Genomic DNA, 20588 nt, shown 5'->3' on the forward strand with positions numbered 1-20588 from the left:
AACATATTTTGATAAACAGGCAGCAGAAACATGTTTTGCAGTTTTAATCTTAGTTCCAATATTTTCAATATGTTATACCTAACATGTTATAGGGGGTCATTTTCAAAACACTTCGACACACAAAGTACCATAAGCTTGTATGGTACTTTGTGTGCCTCAGTGTTTTGAAAATGAGCCCTCGTGTGATTCGGTTTCAAGATTTATATGATAAGACTGGCATAGAATGTAATGCTGAAGTTTCTCTAAAATTCAACATAGTTTACATATGAGAGTTTTACAAATTTTTTTAAAACACATATAATTACTTCCAGGGGGTTCCCACGGGATTTTACTGTGCTGCAAACTGTACTATTATTATGACTATATTATCTGAAGGCTTATATTTCCATTAAACCTACTAGTAATACAGAAGAAATGCCTTCAGTTATATAATTGGTTTAACTTAATGGGATAATTGCTTACTAAAGCTGTTTGCTGAGTTCAACCTTGTAATTGAAGTCTCCATTTTTTTTTTTTTTTAAAGTACTGTAATTAGTACTGTATTTGTACAATTTTTTCATTGTTTAAAGGTGTTCAGTTAAGGAGTCAAGTCCTCCGTTCTTGCATTTTTCTGTTTACCTCTCTATGGAATGAATTACCCATCAGTCTGCAGTCATGCACAACCTATCAAATCTTTCAAAAAAGATGAAAGACTCTTCTTTTCTGCTATTTCAGATTAGGATTTTTTAATAGTATAATTCTTACATATTTTTAAATTAATATACTTTGCAAAGTCTTAATGTAAACCACATTGAGCCCTCTTTTGCAGGGATGATACAGTATATAAAATGAAAAATTAGATTAGATTAGAAGATGAGCTCAAGCATGGAACAGGAAAAGCTTTGACAGCAAGAAGGTTTTATTAGATATTGGATTTGAAGAAAAAGTTAAGAACATAAGAATTGCCGCTGCTGGGTCAGACCAGTGGTCCATCGTGCCCAACAGTCTGCTCCCCTTCGTGCCCTGACTGAGTCTAGCCTTACCTGCGTAATTCTGGTTCAGCAGGAAATTGTCTAACTTTGTCTTGAATCCCTGGATAGTGTTTTCCCCTATAACAGCCTGCATAAGAGCGTTAAAAAAAAAAAAAAAAAGAGCGTTCCAGTTTTCTACCACTCTGGGTGAAGAACTTCCTTACGTTTGTATGGAATCTATCCCATTTTAACTTTAGAGAGTGCCCTCTCGTTCTCTCTACCTTGGAGAGGGTGAACAACCTGTCTTTATCTACTAAGTCTATTCCCTTCATTATTTTGAATGTTTCGATCATGTTTCCTCTCAGTCTCCTCTTTTCAAGGGAGAAGAGGCCCAGTTTCTATAATCTTTCACTGTATGGCAACTCTTCCAGCCCCTTAATCATTTTAGTCGCTCTTCTCTGGACCCTTTCGAGTAGTACTGTGTCCTCCATGTACAGCGACCAGTGCTGGATGCAGTATTCCAGGTGGGGGGCATTCCATGGCCTGATACAGCGGCATGATAACCTTCTCCGATCTGTTTGTGATCCCCTTCTTAATCATTCCTAGCATTCTGTTCACCATTTTCGCTTCCACCGCGCATTGCGCGGATGGCTTCATTGACTTGTCAACCAGTACTCCCAAGACTCTTTCCTGGGGGGGTCTCTCCGAGAACTGCACCGGACATCCTGTATTTGTGTATAAGATTTTTGTTACCGACATGCATCATTTTACACTTATCTACATTAAACCTCATTTGCCATGTCGCGGCCCACTTTTCAAGCATGTTTATGTCATGTTGCAGGTCTTCGCAATCCTTCTGTGTCTTCACTACTCTGAATAACTTCGTATCGTCTGCAAATTTAATCACCTTGCTCGTCGTACCAATTTCCAGGTCATTTATAAATATGTTGAAGAGCACTGGTCCAAGCACCGAACCCTGCAGCACTCCACTCGTGATGCTTTTCCAGTCTAAGTAGTGTCTATTTACCCCCACTCTCTGTTTCCTATCCACCAACCAGTTTTTAATCCATGTGAGTATTTCACCCTTGATTCCATGGCTCGCGATTTTTCTAAGTAGTTGTTCATGTAGGACCTTGTCAAATGCCTTTTGAAAATCCAGATATACAATGTTGACCGGGTCACCCTTGTTTATCTGCCTGATTACTCCCTCGAAGAAGTGCAGCAAGTTCGTCAAGCAAGATCTTCCTTTGCTGAAGCTGTGCTGGCTGGTCCTCATCTAATTATGTCCGTCAAGGTGATCAGCTATGCGGTCCTTTATCAGCGCCTCTACCATTTTTCCCAGTACCGAGGCCAGACTCACCGGTCTGTAGTTTCCCGGATCTCCCTTCGAACCTTTCTTGAAGATCAGCATAACATTTGCCACTTTCCAGTCTTCCGGAATTCTTCTCGATTTGATCGACAGATTGGCTGTTAGTTGAAGCAGTTCAGCTATAGCCCCTTTCAGTTCCTTGATTACCCTCTGATGGATGCTATCCAGTCCTGGGGATTTATCGTTTTTAAGCCTATCAGTCTGCCTGCATACGTCTAGACTGACTGTCAACCCTGTCAGTTTCCCGTCTTCATTTCCTGCGTATAGCCTGTCGACTTCCGGTATGTTGTGTATATCCTCTTCGGTAAATACAGAAGCAAAAATGTGTTCAGTTGGTCGGCGATGGCTTTGTCTTCCTTTAGCACTCCCTTTATTCCCGTAATGCCAGGGAATGTGACACTCAAAGGAACGAGGGGTCAGTTTAGTTTAACTGTAAGTTTCTGTCCTCAGGGCAAGGCCTGTTCAAGGCAAGGGCTCACTTTTTTTTTTCAAATTGAAGTTTTACATATATAATTTTGCACATATTTATTTTCACTGTAATATAACTCATAGGCAGTGGAATGCTTTTTTGTTTGGGGGGCCCTAAAGCTCCTCCCCAAACCTCACCCCATAATAATAGTACTAATTGTAAACACCATTTCTTCCATTCATTTTTCATATATACAGAATATAATCTTATTAATAATACACAATGATAACCACAAAGCGTCCACCTTGGGGTTCTTAAATTTGTCCAGCTTGTCCTGAGATACAGGATACAACTGGCGCATAGCCTTCGCCACCCGGAGACCAGCCTCCGGAGTGTCCCATTGAGCAGAAATAAGCTCATGCATCGCATCGTGGACTGGGACTGCCTTGGCAGGCTTTTTCGTGCCTGCCATCAAAGGATTAGCCGATCCCGGCACTTGCGGATCCGGTTGAGAGATATGAAGGCCTTGCAGTGATTTGGAAATAAAAGATGGCAATTCTTCTCTATGAAAAAGACGGAGCGCTGTAGGATCATCCACCTCCCTAGACAGCGCATCTTCAAATTCCAAATCCGCTACTTCGCCGTTCTCCAGAGAGTCCGGGATATCCAGAGACAAGGCGGAGCCTGAAGGAGGGTCATCCCCGCCCATAGGTGCCATTCTTCACTTTTTGCCACCAGAGACTCCAAAGGAGGCCTACTGACATGAAGCACGGGAGACTGGTCCAAATCACCCTCCCGTTGTTGGGGGTGGCTGAGAGGTCTGTAATAAAGAGGCCTTATGCATCAGCATAATGAACTCCGGGGAAAACCCCATCGGGATAGATTGTGTCCCCTGCCCAGAAGCCGGCCTTGCAAAGGCAGGAGAAGGAGAAACACTGCTGACCGCCAGAACTGCCGCCGCCATGCACTGAAGCAGAACAGCGGCAGCCGCGAGTGCAGGAGAAGCCGGCCTGAGTTCAATCGCGTGGGAAACTTCAGGCGCGATCTGCAGTTCTTCCCCCACGGAGTCGGTACAACCAGCTTCCCACAGCGGGAACACCGTTTCACTGCCTCTGCTGTCATTATCCAAGAAACACCCCGCTGAGCGATCCCAAACCGGCAGCCAATGGGACAATACCGCGTGTCAGCAAAATTCGAACAAACAAACTGGCAGATCTATCCCCGTCTTCAAAGAAGTAAGAAAAAAATTGTCTTAACCGATTCAACCGTTGCTATAATTGGTAGTTGCAGACAGGAACTGCCAGGACAGAACCGTCCAGCAACAGCACTCTGGTCCCTTTTTTTTTTTTTTTTAAATTTGGTCAGGGAAAGAAGAAAAAATACAGGACCAGGAAAAAAGCCTCAATCCACCGGAGAAGAGGGTGGAGCAGGGACCTGGGGGGGCCCAGGTGTAACTCCCAAAGTTGGCACCGTTCAACCAAACACCCCTATCTACCTGAAGAGATAAAATCTCAACAGAAGAGGAAATAACAATCCAGCCAGAATCTAGGAGCTAGTGGAAAAGCAACCATCACCTGCTGGGAGATAGAGAATACTGAAGATATAGAGAGCGTGCCAACCAATGGGACCACCTGTTATTCAGTTCTCTGTCTCTACCTGCTGGTAGTGTGTATTATCCCACTAGTCTCTGGATTCATCTGCTGCTGTTGATAAGGAAGGAAAAATTATGTTCTTAACTGTTAATTTTCTTTCCTTTAGATTCAGCAGATGAATCCAGAGCCCCACCCTTTCTGACTCTTTGCTCGCTGTGTGTGTATTTTGCGGGTTTCAGCAGTTTGTTTGAGTTGGTAGTTGTGTTCTCTATTGTTATATTTGCACTTTGTGTTGGGAAAGAAGTTTTTTTATTGATGGCTCATGTTTCTGGTTCCGGATGCTTGGGCAAGGAGCAATACTGAAAATATAGAGAACGTGCCAACCAATGGGACCACCTGTTATTCAGTTCTCTATCTCCACCTGCTGGTAGATGTGTATTATCCCACTAGTCTCTGGATTCATCCGCTGCATCTAAAGGAAAGAAAATTAACAGGTAAGAACATAATTTTTCCTTCCCCCAGTCCCATATGCTCCTCCCTTCTTACACCTAGCTATTGGCCGGCATGCCTGCAGGTTGGCACTCTGTAAAGTGTCCCTGCCGGCATCTACTCCTCCTCCCGTCTGCTCACTCACCAGCGCGATACTGCACTTTTCTATGAAGTTAAACGCGATAGGTGGGTAGCAAGCTCTCAGCCTCACAAGAAGTGGGGGGGTTCCCCCTCCCCACTGGATCACCTACAGGAGAGGCAATTTTGGGGGAGGCCCTGGCCCCTGTGCACCGCACCCGTTCCAACGCCTATGATATAACTTTCCATAAAGAGAAAACAATTACCAATAATAAAACTCACATAGGAAAATACCTAATAAGAAGTCCTTTTAGACTACAATGTATGGGAGAAACAAGAAAACAATAACCTGAAGAGGAAATGATATAAAACAATAAGAAAAGCAAAGAAGAGAGGATTTTCACTTTGTATAGCAGCTATTGGGGTTAACACAAGCTTAAAATGTGTTATTAGAATTAGATATCTTATCAAAAAGGAATTTCTTCATATGGTCAGGTACCCAAAATACACCCTGAAATTTCAAAAGACATTTATAGTGGAACGTAAGAAACAATCGAGCTCCACACTAGAGAGCGAGAGTTCTCAAAGCAGGGGACTCTTTGAGGCCAATATTCAAAATGATTTAAACAGGCAGAGAGGATCTTGCCTTCTTAAATTGTGGTCTGTGGACCGGCCATTGATATGCTTAACCAGGAAGTGCTGCTAAATATTAGCGCTAACTGACCATTTTGGTATTATGGGGGCTGAAAAAGGAAGGAGCTGGCAGTTGTGTGGATGCTGGCAGTATTAAGTGCTGGTGCCCGCACAGCTAAGTGGACATATATAATACAACACAAAAAAACAGTCCTAGCTAAGTATGTTTATCTATCTGGGTGCCTGTACTTCCAGGTACTGGCCTGATTTATGCCATATCCCCCCCCCTTTGTCCCCAGATCCTTCTGGGCCTAAATGCCTGATCTAGGCTAGAGGGGAACAGGCAGAAGCAATGCTCATTTGTTCCTTCCTATCATGGCTACCCCTTCAAAATGGCTGTCATGACTTCTAGGAGCAGTTTCATAGAACTTTGGTGTAGGCCCTGGAGGATCCGGGGTTGGGGAGGAGGGAGGTTAATTAGAAGAGGGCGTAGTTTTTTTAAATTTTTTTTTTAATGTTCAAGGTAAGAAATGGGAATGAAATTATTGGTGGGAGGGGGAGGTTCTGGACTTGTCCAGGTCCTGCATAAAATCTGGCAACTAACATATGCCAAATTATACTTTGATAGTCAATGCTGGGGCCTTTACATGACCCTGAGCAATGAATATCCAAGACTAATTCTGCCTGCAACAGTCATTGTTTAAAAATAATGCTGACCGCCATGGGCTGATTATTAACTGACTTAAGTCTATTGTGTTTAGCTTTAAAGACATAAGAACATAAGAAGAGCCATACTGGGTTAGATAAATGGTCCATCTATCCCAGTATTCTGTTTCCAACAGTGGCCAATCTAGGTTACATGTATTTAGCTGAAACCCAAATAGTAGCAACATTCCATGCTACTGTTCCCAGGGCAAGGAGTAGCTTCTCACATCTCTCTCTCAATATCAGCCTATGGATTTTTCCTTCAGAAACTTGTCCAAACCTTTTTGAAATTCAGCTATGCTAACCACTGTTCTCTGTGGACACAGTCCAGTGTAAACACACTGGCTAAGTCGCTGGAGGCCGCCTGTCCGGAACTGCCCTCTCAAGTTCATCATTCTTTTTTAACCAATCAGGAGCTGTGGTGTCTTTCCCTCATTGAGCGTAGGAGTCATCCTTTCAGTTTTACATTTTTCTGCTCTGCTTATCGGGTGTAGCCCTCTCATGGAGATATAAGAATTGCCGTACTGAGACAGACTGAAGGTCCATCAAGCCCAGTATCCTGTTTCTAACAGTAGCCAACCTAGGTCCCAAGTACCTAGCAAGATCCCCCGACTGTGAGGGTAAACAGGTTCGATGGCTTGAATGAGCAGAAGGATGTGGATTTCTTTTCTGAGAATGGATTCCTGTGAGGGTGGAGGAGTTCTGGGTCTTTGTGAGGTCACTGGAAGGAGTTGAATGAATGAGTTTGTAGCCATAATCCATTATCCATAGAATCCATTTGTTGGTTATGATTTGATGATTTGATGATTTTGTTTTTAATGCTGTCAAATTGTCAAAAGCTAGGGTTATTCTTTGGGACAGAGAAAGATGCTATTGGCTGAGTTTTTCATCCCCTAGGTTTCTGACGTTGAAAAGAAGGTTGTGTTGTATCTCATGGTGGCGGTTGCCTTGAGTATGGTTGGTATCTTTTGTAATGGGATTGGAAAGGTAGACCATGTTTATGAAAGTAAGTCACTTGAGGCTGGACACTATAACTGCTAGGCACCATTTATAGAATTACATCTAGCAGTGAATAAGCAAACATAGACACCGCTCTATTAGGCCAGCTTCTTACTCACTTAGTTTGGCGGCGTTTATGTCAAATGTCTACCTCAACCATGCATGTTCTCCGCCCATAACCACACATACTATTTGAGATAGACATCATTAGGTGTCCTTGGGTGTGGGAGGGTGCCTTCATTTATGCGTCGCTAGGTGATCTAAGAGTTTGGGGCTTAATTCTTAGATTGGTTGGGGGGGGGGGTTGGATTGACCATGCTGGTTTTCAGCCAATTACCACCCCGATTAAGCCAATTAAAAAAAATAATGTTAGACACGGATCCTGTACTTAGGTGTTGCTAGGTGGCTGTAATTAGGGCATTTTGTGGCACTTAATGTAGGTGTCATTTATAGAATATGGCCCTAAATCTCCCTTAACTAACTGGATGATAATATTATAAGCAATATCTCTGCTTTGAAAGTTTCCATGCAGTTGGATCTGCTCCTCATTTCCTGTGGAAACTTGGGTCCTCTTGCTCTTGCTATTCTTCTGTATGAAACAGCCAACAGAGAAAACAATTCTTAATTCTTACAAAAGGGACCTCAAAGACTTATATTCAATACGACTCCAGGTGCATAAAGCTCCTATAAAGGAGTACTCAGTGTAATCACTGACCCACTCTGAAAAACAGAACCAATACAAATGCAGAAGGTAAGTTGAAATGCCAACAGTTAATGTAAGTAATAATTAAAAAAATAAATTTACCTTTATTTAGGAACCTAAGTTTTTAAGGCACCTAGATTTGGGTAAATTTTCAGTCAAAATCATAGGATTGTAAATTCAGCTGAAAGTTAACATAAACTTAGGTGTCTGGGTGGCCCTTCAATAAATAATTAATTAAAGGCAGTATTGATATGTGTTTGGAGCTTTATTTTTATAAACCTCGGGGATCTCTCAACCCAGTCCTCAGTGTGCACCCAATCTTGGCAGGTTTCCAGGATACCCGTAATGAATAGGCATGAATAGATTTGCATAAAGTGGAAGTAGTGCTTGCAAATTTATCTCATGCCTATTCATTATGAGTATCCTGAAAACCCGATTGGCTAAGTGTGTACCAAGGAATGGTTTAAGAAACCTTGTTGTAAACAACTAATATTTTGAAGTTCCACATAATCACATTATTTGGTAAAGACCCTCTGGGTTGACATCCTCATATCATTATTCCTTAGTTTTATGGTTTAACACCCACAGATGGATTATGGCTAAGTTAAATTTACAAAAACAATTTTTTTTTTCAGAATGTTTGACAATGTTTCTTCCAAGTGCTGATAACATGACTATCACAATAAAGCGCAATCTTGAGAGTTCTCTACAAGCACCTTGTACTATCTGCACTCCAAAGGAAGGCTGCAAGGCCTCCACACTTCAAATACAGCCTGGCCAGAATGTATCGTACAACTTCAGCTGTCCGACACCTGAAAAATACTTTGTCATGGAGATCCACAAAAGTATTGGTAAGCCTTTCATTTTGTTTTTGTCTATAAATCGGGTCTCAACAGATTTTAATTAAACCTGGGAGCTAGTCCAAAAACTTAGGAACCAGCATCTAAGACCTTTCTCATTTCCAATCCTTCCATCATTGTCCCTAGTGAAACTGGAGGTTTGGAATCCCCTCCCAGATTAACAGTAGCTCTTTTGGAAATTGACTTACTATGATTTTTTTTTTCCTATTTTGTGTCTGTAGGCCAAGAAATCTTAATAAATCTGTTCCTAAAGGTGCTACTAATCAATTGCAGAAGTCAATAGCTTCCCTTCCCAAAGTATGCTGTCGGTTGTGTGGCAGCACCTTCTATATAGAAAGAGACAAGGGCCTCTTTGTTTCATCTATCATCATAGCCTGGGTCCCTGTTAGTCTTTTGGTCTCTCCTACCCCCTTCCCAGCCTTCACAGTCTGACTTGTGCTTCTCTCTTGCCCCACTGCTGTGTGAAATGGCTTCTTTCTCTATCCTGCTTGGTGGGACTTGAAATTGCAAGACTTCCTGGACTGCACGGCTCAAGTATATACAGAGCCCAATCACCATGCAGGGCAGGGGGAGAAGCTGTTTCATGCAGCGCTGTGGTAGAATTAAAAATATTTCCAGGGTATGAAATTCCAGCCTCCAGGATGAAATTTCTATGCATCATGGTGACCAGGCACCCAGGATTTGTTGAGCCCTGCTGTAAATATTGTTTGCTGTCACAGGCAAACAGAAAGTTATATAGAGAGACAGAGCACTTTTGCTAAATGTTCTTTGAGCAGTTATCACATGAATCGGTACATGGCTGTAGTAACAATTGTCACACTCACACGGAACTTAGCATGTGCTGATTCATGTGCTAAATGCATAGTGTGGATTGGAACAGGAAATGGGCATGGACTGTGCTGTGCAGTTAGTGTGTGGTAAATTACCTCAACAGCACAGATTGCTTAATGCTGCCTCAAAAACATGCAGGCCTAAAAGAGAGAGCGAGGAAAAATCATTCATGCACAGACAAGGTGGCCCAGACTTTATAAAAAATGCCTGCTGTTAGGTGCCTGAATGGGCACGCCTAGCTGTTCTGCCTAGCGATACCCTACAATAGGCCAGTCAAAAACGTTTGACAGCCCCCTGGTTTCTATAAAGAGAATAGAACAACACACACCACCTTCTATTAAAACTACATATAATATTTATTAATAAACAAAAGATACATCACCGTGGATAGAAACTGCATCCTTTAATCTCTCACAAACCGGGTAGCCCTTTAACGGTCTGACTAGGAGCTATTGCCACAAGAGGGGCTTCTGGGCAGTGCACGTGTTCGCTCTGCAGATTAACTATGAGCTTAACAACATTGAATGGCTTCTTTTATAGCGTGTAATGTTTATCCCTTAAGTGTACATAGCACATGTCCAAAAGTCTGCTGTTATTAGTATACAAAGGTTCAAACATGGTCAGAAAGGACTTCTGCTCTCCCTGCGCAACAATCAAAAGACACTAAGTAATACTGACAAGAACTCAGGTGGAACTGGCTAAAGCCATAAGTCAAATACACAAAAAAGTGGAATGAAACAAAAATTTACTTTGTCAATTCAATTGCACTGATAGACCATAAATGGAAGAAGGCAAAACCTCAAACCGTATTGCTACGTCTCATAACAGCCAAGGGCTATTGACAAATGCAATATTATGGTTTCAATCATTGGTCCACCTCCATCCTTTTCATGTGAATGCAATAATTCATTAAGTGCTATAATTGATGTCTTTTAAAAAAAAAATTTTCAATAGATTTTGTAATTTTGTATAAATAAAGTTATTGTGATTGTCAAAGTTAAATTTGTATGAGGTCATATACAAAGTTCTTTCACTATTAATGTTTATTAGGGTGTGAATATTAATGACATGCAGAAATATCTCTTGAAAAATTCATTAGTTTCATATGATTAGTACACTATTAAGATAAGAACATAAGAATTGCTATACTGGGACATACCTAAGGTCCATCAAGCCCAGTATCCTGTTTCCAACAGTGGCTGACCCAGGTTCCAAGTACCTAGCTAGATCCCAAGTAGTAAAACAGATTTTATGCTTCTTATCCTAGGAATAAGCAGTAGATTTCCTCAAGAAATCTCAATAACGGCATGGACTTCTCTTTTAGGAAGTTATCCAAACCTTTTTTAAACCCCGCCAAGCTAACTGATTTCACCACATTCTCCGGCAATGAATTCCAGAGTTTAATTACACATTGTGTGGTGTGAAGAAATAATTGTTTTAAATCTACTACTTAGTAGCTGTATCACATGCCCCCTAGCCTTGTATTTTTGAAAACAGTGAACAAGCGTTTCACATCTACCCTTTCCACTCCAGTATTTTATAGACCTCTATCAAATCACCCCTGAGCCCTTGCTACTCCTCATAGAGAAGGCATCCCAAACCTTTTATCATTTTTGTTGTCCTTCTCTGTACCTTTTCTAATTCAGCTATATCTTTTTTGAGATACAATGACCAGAACTGCACACAGTATTCAAGTTGCGTCTGTATCATAGAGTGATACAAGGGCATTATAACATTTTCATTAGAGAATGACACGGTGAAAAAATTGGTCCCCGTCATCGCCCCGTCCCCGTCTCACCATCCCCGTCACCGCCCCGTCCCCGTCTCACCATCCCCGTCACCGCCCCGTCCCCGTCTCACCATCCTCTTCACCGCCCCGTCACCGCCACTGCCACCCCATTCACCGCCCCGTCACCGCCACTGCAATCCCATTCACCGCCCCGTCACCGCCACTGCAATCCCATTCACTTTTCTTTATTTACGTATAAAGGAAACATTCTTTAAAACTTTAAAACTTAGTTAAATATTAGTTAATAACTATACAAAAACAAAACACGCAGAGAAAAAATTAATTAATATAAATTCTCAAAACTGACACATTTTGATCACTAAATTTAAAATAGTTATTTTTCATACAGTTTTTCAATCACTAATCTTCCACCACCCCTGGGGCTAGCAATGCAAAAACAAACACGACATGTACTTTAAATGCTTACAAAGTCCCACCTCTTTACTAGAGATCTTACTGAGCTCCTTCAAACCCCCAAGCTCCCATCCCATACACCTCATTTGGGCCAAAAGGGTTTCCGAAAGTACTTTAGCCCAAAGAATGTAGGGCCTCCCTTTAGGTACAATTATTCCAAGGAACCCCAATGGCCAAAATTAGAACCCATGAAGGGACACAGAGCGTGATCTCTCTCTCACTCCTTCCATTCAGCATGATCCCCTCTCTCACCCCTCTTCCATTCAGCATTATCCCTCTTTCTCCATACAATACACCTAAAGCGCCACTCAACCTCTTCCCCTTATCGCACCATCTCCCTCCCTTCCCCTCACCTTCGTGGACGCTTTCCAATTTCCCCATAGAATGTGTGTCATTGAAACCTGTCTCAATTTTCTGTAACACGTGTATACTGATCCTGTAAGCTCGTTATTGTTCTTGTAACATGTGAGTTGTTGATCCTGAAAACTTCTGTGTACTTATCCTTGTAACCCGTTCTAGGCTCCTGGGGAGGATGGGCTAGAAAATTAAATAAATAAATAATTTCCTTGATCCCCCCCCCCCCCAACGAACCCTCCCACCCCGGAACCCCCTTAGTCTTACTTTCCAAGTTGGACCGGACGGCTCCTCACACGTATGGCCAGCAGGCTTGCCTCCGTCCAAATGAGGCGGGCCCGCCCCTACCCTGCCCAACCCACAGGATCCTAGGGCCTGATTGGTCTAGGCACCTAAAGCCACTCCCGCTATAGGAGGGGCCTTAGGTGCTTGGGCCAATCAGGCCCTAGGATCCTGTGGGTTAGGCAGGGGAGGGGAGGGGCGGGCCCGCCTCATTTGGACGGAGGCAGGCCTGCTGGCCAGACGAGCGAGGAGCTGTCCGGTCCAACTTTGAAAGTAAGACTAAGGGGGTTCCGGGGTGGGAGGGTTCGTTGGGGGGGGGTCCAGCAGGAGGGGTTGGGTACCCTCCTGCCGGCGATCTTAGGGGAGGCCATTGGGAGGACCGGCAGGAGGGGTTGGGTACCCTTCTGCTGCGATTGTCGGGAGGGCCGTTGGGGGGGTCTACAGGAGGGGTTGGGTGCCCTCCTGCCGTGATCGCTGCCTAACCCACAGGATCCTAGGGCCTGATTGGCCCAAGCACCTAAGGCCCCTCCTATAGCGGGAGTGGCTTTAGGTGCCTAGACCAATCAGGCCCTAGGATCCTGTGGGTTGGGCAGGGTAGGGGCGGGCCCGCCTCATTTGGACGGAGGCAGGCCTGCTGGCCAGACGAGCGAGGAGCTGTCCGGTCCAACTTTGAAAGTAAGACTAAGGGGGTTCCGGGGTGGGAGGGTTCGTTGGGGGGGGGGGTCCAGCAGGAGGGGTTGGGTACCCTCCTGCCGGCGATCTTAGGGGAGGCCATTGGGAGGACCGGCAGGAGGGGTTGGGTACCCTTCTGCTGCGATTGTCGGGAGGGGTTAATCTGACAAATGAGGAGCACGGTGAAACACAGGTAAATAGCGGTTCCTAGAAGGGGGTACATTGGCCCGCGGGGACAAACCTGTTCACCGTTTCCGCGGTCGGTGAATGGCCTTGTCCCCGTCACCGCAGCGACTGCTAGTTTTCTTCCCCGTTTTCGGCGGTGACCCGCGGCTTAAATGCGGTGGCCGCGGGTAAACCGTCACCGTGTCATTCTCTAATTTTCATCTTTGTTTTCCATTCCTGATAATTCCTAACTTGCTTTCTTAGCCACCGCCGCACTTTGAGCTGAGGGTTTCAATGTATCCTCGACAATGACACCTGAATCCTTTTTCTGGGTAGTGACTCCTAACATAGAACTAGTGCTGTCCTATTCACGATTCGAATCGATTCACCGATTCACTTCATCAGAGAAGGGGCGGGACTGCGGCAGAGAAGACGACTTGGACGTTTTGCAGCTTACAAAGATCGGTAGAGCCAGTGGCGATCTTCTTCTGCAGGGCAGGCTGCTGAATTTAGATAAGTTGAACACGCAGGCCTTCCGGGGGTCGGGGGTATAGTCCTTTGTGAGAGGGGAGGTGTAGTCCTTTGTGGGGGGTGCAGGCCTTCCAGGGGGAGGGGAGTGTAGTCCTTCGTGGGAGGGGGGTGTAGTCCTTTGTGAGGGGGTGCAGGCCTTCCGGGGAGAGAAGGGGGTAGTCCTTCAGGGGGGGGTGCAACCTTCTAGTGGGGATACAGGCCTTCAGAGGGGGGACATGCAGGCCTTCAGGGGTGGGGTGTAGGCCTTCAGGGGGGTGCAGACGTTCAGGGGAGGGGGCCCTGGTGTAGAAGAACACGGAGGGAGGGAGGGAAGGGAGGTTCAAAGAGACGTGCATATGCCGGACTTTGGGGGGAAGAAATAATGGGTCTAAAAACAGAGGAGAGGGAGAGAGATGGTGGGCAATGGGATTTAGGGATGAAAGGAACAGAAAGGGAGATATGGTGGACCCTGGGGTGGTGGGGAAGGAGGGAGAGATGCTGGATGAAAGGGTAGTTAAGAAAAGGTGGATCTGTCGAGGGAGATGAAAATAAGGAAAGATGCCAGACCTCCGGGGGAAAGAAGGGAAACGGAAGGAGAGGACAGAGATGGCAGATGGATGGTTAGCATGGAGAAAGAAGAAAGAAGGAGATCCTGGCAAGCAAGTTATCAGAAGACAACCAGAGCTTGGGATCAACAAGATTTGAATAATGACCAGACAAAAAAAGGTAGAAAAACTAATTGTATTTTCTGTTTTGTGATTACAATATGTCAGATTTGAAACGTGTATCCTGCCAGAGCTGGTATTAGACTGCAAACATGAGCTAGGATTTAACAGAGAGGAAAAGTCTTTTTTGTTTCTTTATTTTGTTTACACCATGGTGCCATTGTGGTTAGGAGAGGGCAAAGGGGGTGAAGAGACTATAAAATAAACCCATCAGGATGTTTTAAAAAAACACCCAATTGGGCAGGAAAATCGAATCGAAAAATCGATTCAATAGGGTGAATCGAATCAAAAATTTTTTTCATGAATCAGGCAGCTCTACATAGAACCTAGCATCATGTAATTATAGTTCAGATTCCTCTTTCCCATATGCATCACTTTGTACTTGCTCACATTAAATGTCATCTGCCATTTTGACACGCAGTCTACTGATATCACAAGGTCCTCTTGCATTTTTTCACAATCCTCTTGCGATTTAACAACTTTAAACAACTTTGTCTCACTAGTTATTCTTATTTCTAGATCATTGATAAATATGTTAAAGCAGTGGTCCCAGTACAGACCCCTGGGGAGTACCACTATTTATTCTTCTTCATTGAGAATATTGACAATTTAAACCCACTCTCTGTTTTCTGTCTTTCAACCAGCTCTTAATCCATGAAAGATTACTATACGAAAATAGGCTACCAAGTTCAATAGAAGTACTATATCCCAGACCTTCAAGAAAAAACAGTATGACTATATACTTCTTATATTTATATTTCAAATAATATATTTTTTTGTGGAGGGTCTTCAGATTGCCATTCAAGTAGCTTAACTCAACTGGCTCTGATCGTCAAAGGTCCTCATATTTTTTTCATTTTATGTTCCAGTCTAACATTTTTCTATATTATATTTTATTTGTATCAATAACTTTGTAGTGCAGCAGCACCTCTTCCGACGCATTTCACCCACTTCTTCAGGGTCGAGGTATAGTAAATCACAACCAGCTGCAACATAAAATCACTCATTTAGAATTCATCTAGATTTACTCACTCCATTGCTTCTATGAAGTCCAAAATTATTGAAGCAATCTGAAAATTCACCCTTACCATTTGGTACTTAACACTTCCATCTCGATGTATGCTGCATTAAGTTTAAAATGGCTGTGGTGTTCTTAAAGGGATCTCCCCCCCCCCTAACATCATAGAAAGATTGCCTGCTTTTTTTGGGCAGTTTGATCGCACTGTAATATTTTTGTGAAAAATTGACTCAATACTGTTAATTTGAAAAAGGAAAAAAGTTTCTCTCAATTAACTTATCTCTTTAAACATCTGAATAGCTCCAGGGAATAAAGGGTATTTATGGATTGGCAAACTTCCAGGGTTAATCAATCTGCTACTGCCATCCATTCAGTACTTTCATTATCCCAGGACAAGCAGGCAGCATATTCTTAACGTATGGGTGACGTCACCGACGGAGCCCCGGTACGGACCTTTTTAACTAGAAAGTTCTAGTTGGCCGCACCGCGCATGCGCGAGTGCCTTCCCGCCCGACGGAGGAGTGCGTGGTCTCCAGTTTCTTCGTTTCCGCGGAGCGAAGAAGACGCATGTGGTATTCAACGGCTGTTGAACACTCCTTTTTTGCCTTCCCGCTCGCGTTATTTTGATTTTTTCTGCTTTTTTCCTTCGGGTTTTTCCTTTCTGTCTAATTTACAAAAAAAAAAAAAAAAAAAAACTTTATTTTTTCCTTTATTTTTCAACAGGCCCCGGCGGGGCCTGTTGCCATCATACAAGCCTCCGGCTTTGATTTCGCTGAGGCCGTATTCCCCTTCATGCCCCCTCAGCCGGGTTTTAAGAAGTGCCAGCGGTGTGCACGCCCGATTTCCCTTTCGGACCCACACAACTGGTGCCTACAGTGCTTGGGTCCGGAACATCGGGCTGACACCTGCACCCGCTGCGCGACTCTTCAAAAACGCACACTTAAAAATAGACAAATTCAGCAGAATCTCCTCTTTGGCACCGGTTCTGCTATGGATCCGACCCCGACGTCGACGGCACCGCCGAAATCGGCACCGTCAACATCGACACCACCTGATCCTTCTGCGGGGTCGATGGCGCCAGGTAAGCCAGCTAAGAAGCCTTCCACTTCCCTTGAGCGCCCTCCAGCCACGGCGGTGACACCGGTCCTTCCGACGTCCCGCAAGTCCCGTAAGCGCTCCGCTCCGATAACGGTGAGTGCCTCTTCATCGGCCTCCTCATCACCGGAGCGTAGAGCGGCACCTATGGTACCGAAGAAAAGTAAAACGGTACCGGTGCCCCCATTGGAGGACCGTATCTCGGCCATCCTCCAAACTAAATTACAGGAGCAACTCGAGCACCAGCTTCAGGAACTGCTCCCAACCCTGCTGGCACCGCTCCTTCCGGTACCGGTCCGGCCCGAGCCTCGCACCACTACGCCAGTGGCCACCCCCTCGGTACCGATGAATACTTCGATGCCGGTCTTATCGGCACAGCCTACATTACAGACCTGCACGGCGGAGGACCCATCCCGAACCCAAGATCGACATCGATCGTCTCGGGACCGGGATCGACACCACTCCTCCCGGGACAGAGATCGGCACCGGTCTTCATCCCCCGGCACCGTATCCATGAGATCTGGCAAGTCCCTTTCTAAAACCCGCCATGCTGAGCCGGCCATCAGGGACCCTGACTTATGGGAGCAATCCCCCCTCGGTACCGAGGAGGATGCCTCTTCCACTGATGAGGAACCCTCCATGGCTGAATCCACCTCCAAGCCCGAGCAGTCCTCATTTACAAAATTCCTTCGGGAGATGTCTGGGGCTCTTTCCATCCCACTCGAGTCCGACTCCAAGAAGTCCCAGGCCTTTTTAGAAGCCTTGGACTTCGACCAACCTCCCAAGGAATTTCTCAAACTCCCCGTCCATGATATTCTGTGGGAGACGTTTTATAAAAACTTGGAGAACCCCCTTACTGTTCCAGGTGCCCCTAAGAAACTGGACAGTTTATACAGGGTCATCCCTATCCCGGGATTTGATAAACCCCAGTTGCCACATGAGAGCCTCCTAGTAGAATCCACTCTCAAGAAATCTCATGGTTCCAGTGTCTATGCCTCCACCCCTCCTGGCAGAGAGGGTAAAACAATGGATAAATTTGGAAAGCGCCTATACCAGAATGCCATGCTGGCTAGCAGAGCCAACAATTATTCATTTCATTTTTCTTTTTATATGAAATATCTGGTACAACAACTTTCTGCTCTGCAAAAGTACATCCCTGAACGCAAGGTCCCTTTGTTTCAACAACAAATTTCCACCCTCCTTCAGCTCAGGAAGTTCATGGTACGCTCAATCTATGACTCCTTCGAGCTCTCCTCCCGTGCCTCTGCTCTGGCAATTGCTATGCGACGCCTTGCCTGGCTGAGAGTATCTGACCTGGATGTCAACCACCAAGACCGCCTTGCCAACGCGCCCTGTCTTGGTGATGAACTTTTTGGGGAGTCTCTAGATACCACCACACAAAAACTTTCGGCTCATGAGACCAGATGGGACACCCTCATTAAGCCTAAAAAGAAGACTCCGCCGACACGACCATACAGACCTCAGTCTTCTTACCAACGTCGCTTTTCTGCTAGGCCGCTGAATCCTCCTCAACAGCAATCTCGTCGGCCTCGCCAACAACAGCAACAACACTCTCAGGCTCGCTCGCAATCTCACCAGACAGCTAAGCCTCTCCCTCAAACTAAGCCTCCTCAGCCCTTTTGACTCCTTTCTCCAGGGCATAGCCAGTCTCCAACCCTCGCTGCCTCTGCCTCAACCTATCGGGGGCCGCCTCACCATCTTTCTACGACGCTGGGAGGCCATCACATCAGACCTGTGGGTTCTAAACATCATCCGTCACGGATACTCACTAAGGTTTCAGACTCTTCCTCCAGACCATCCTCCCGTAGAGTCTGCTTCTCACTCCTCCCAAACTCCTCTCCTCCTCAGGGAGGTCCAATCCCTCCTCCTTCTCAATGCCATCGAAGAAGTTCCACCAGACCAAAGAGGTCAGGGATTTTACTCCCGCTACTTCTTGGTACCCAAGAAAACAGGAGATCTTCGTCCTATCCTCGACCTCAGGAACCTCAACAAGTGTTTGGTCAAGGAAAAGTTCAGAATGCTCTCACTTGCCACACTTTATCCTCTTCTGTCTCAACACGACTGGCTATGTTCCCTGGACCTCAAGGAGGCCTACACTCACATCCCAATCCATCAGGCGTCACGTCGCTACCTCCGATTCCAGATACTCAATCACCACTATCAGTACAAAGTGCTTCCCTTTGGTCTCGCATCTTCGCCCAGGGTGTTCACCAAGTGCCTGATTGTGGTAGCGGCCTGTCTCAGGTCCCACAACCTTCAAGTGTTCCCCTACTTGGACGATTGGTTGGTGAAAGCAACGACCGCTCCACTTGTGCTGCAATCCACTCACCACACCATCTCTTTCCTCCATCTCTTGGGGTTCGAGATCAATTATCCCAAGTCGCATCTGCTTCCCACGCAGCGCCTTCAGTTCATCGGAGCACTTCTCGATACCAACTCCATGAGAGCGTTCCTTCCTGCCGACCGGCACCGGACACTGCTTCACCTCTGTCGACAGGTGCTCATCCAACCATCCATCCCTGCTCGCCAGATGATGATTCTTCTGGGTCACATGGCCTCGACAGTCCATGTGGTTCCTCTGGCGCGACTCCATTTGAGGATACCGCAATGGACCCTCGCCAACCAATGGTCGCAGACCAGGGATCCTCTTTCTCATCCCATCTCTGTGACATCATCTCTTCAGCACTCTCTTCAATGGTGGTTGAACTCCTCAAATCTTTCCAGGGGCCTCCTTCTTCATCCGCCCCCTCATTCCATGATCATCACCACAGATGCCTCCCCCTATGCATGGGGAGCTCACATAGGGGATCTACGCACCCAGGGACTCTGGACCCCTCAGGAGCGTCAACATCACATCAATTTCCTGGAACTCAGAGCCATGTTTTATGCTCTCAAGGCCTTCCAGCACCTTCTCTATCCTCAGGTTCTTCTCCTGTGCACGGACAACCAAGTCGCCATGTACTACATCAACAAGCAAGGCGGCACCGGATCTCGTCTCCTTTGTCAGGAGGCCCTCCGAATTTGGACCTGGGCCACAGCCCACAATCTTTTTCTCAAAGCAGTCTATATCCAGGGCGAACAGAACTCCCTGGCCGACCAGCTCAGCCGCATCCTTCAACCTCACGAGTGGACCCTGGATCCTCCCACTCTCCACTCCATCTTTGCTCGATGGGGCACTCCACAGGTGGACCTCTTTGCAGCTCCTCACAACCATCAGCTGCCCCAGTTCTGCTCCAGACTCTACTCTCCACATCGTCTGGCACCGGATGCATTCCTACTCGACTGGACGGATCGGTTCCTCTATGCCTTCCCTCCACTTCCTCTGATGTTGCGGACCCTGTTCAAGCTCCGCAAGGACAGGGCCACCATGATTCTCATCGCCCCTCGGTGGCCCAGACAACATTGGTTCTCCCTCCTGCTTCAGCTCAGTTCCAGGGATCCCATTCCTCTACCTGTGTTTCCTACTCTTCTTACACAGCAACATCAGTCTCTACTACATCCCAATCTGTCTTCGCTCCACCTGACAGCTTGGTTTCTCTCGGGCTGACCTCTCCAGAAAACCTGTCTCAGCCAGTCCGTCGCATTTTGGATGCCTCCAGGAAACCCTCCACACTCCAATGTTACCATCAGAAGTGGACCCGGTTCTCCGCTTGGTGTCTTCTTCATCATCACAATCCCACCTCTCTGGCGGTGGAAACTGTACTGGACTATTTGCTCTCTCTCTCCGACGCTGGCCTCAAGTCGACCTCAATCAGAGTCCACCTCAGTGCCATCACTGCGTTTCATGAGCCTATCCTTGGAAAACCCCTCACGGCTCATCCTCTGGTTTCCCGGTTCATGAGAGGCCTCTTCAATATCAAACCTCCTCTTCAGCCTCCCCCAGTCGTCTGGGACCTCAATGTGGTTTTGTCAGCCCTCATGAAAC

General features: G+C 45.8%; 1 protein-coding gene across 6 annotated transcripts in view; it reads left to right on the top strand.

The window, feature by feature from the left end:
- Positions 1–20588, top strand: part of CDCP1 (CUB domain containing protein 1) — a 132553-nt gene that overhangs the window by 60187 nt on the left and 51778 nt on the right. For all 6 annotated transcript variants that reach the window (XM_033930324.1, XM_033930323.1, XM_033930327.1 and 3 more), the window contains exon 2: positions 8563–8778. In XM_033930324.1, the coding sequence (XP_033786215.1) occupies positions 8574–8778 (205 nt within the window). In that variant the 5' untranslated portion in view covers positions 8563–8573. The remainder of the gene's footprint in view (positions 1–8562; positions 8779–20588) is intronic.

The sequence above is a fragment of the Geotrypetes seraphini genome, chromosome 2 (genome assembly GCF_902459505.1).
Source record: "Geotrypetes seraphini chromosome 2, aGeoSer1.1, whole genome shotgun sequence".
NCBI classification, from domain to species: Eukaryota; Metazoa; Chordata; class Amphibia; order Gymnophiona; family Dermophiidae; genus Geotrypetes; species Geotrypetes seraphini.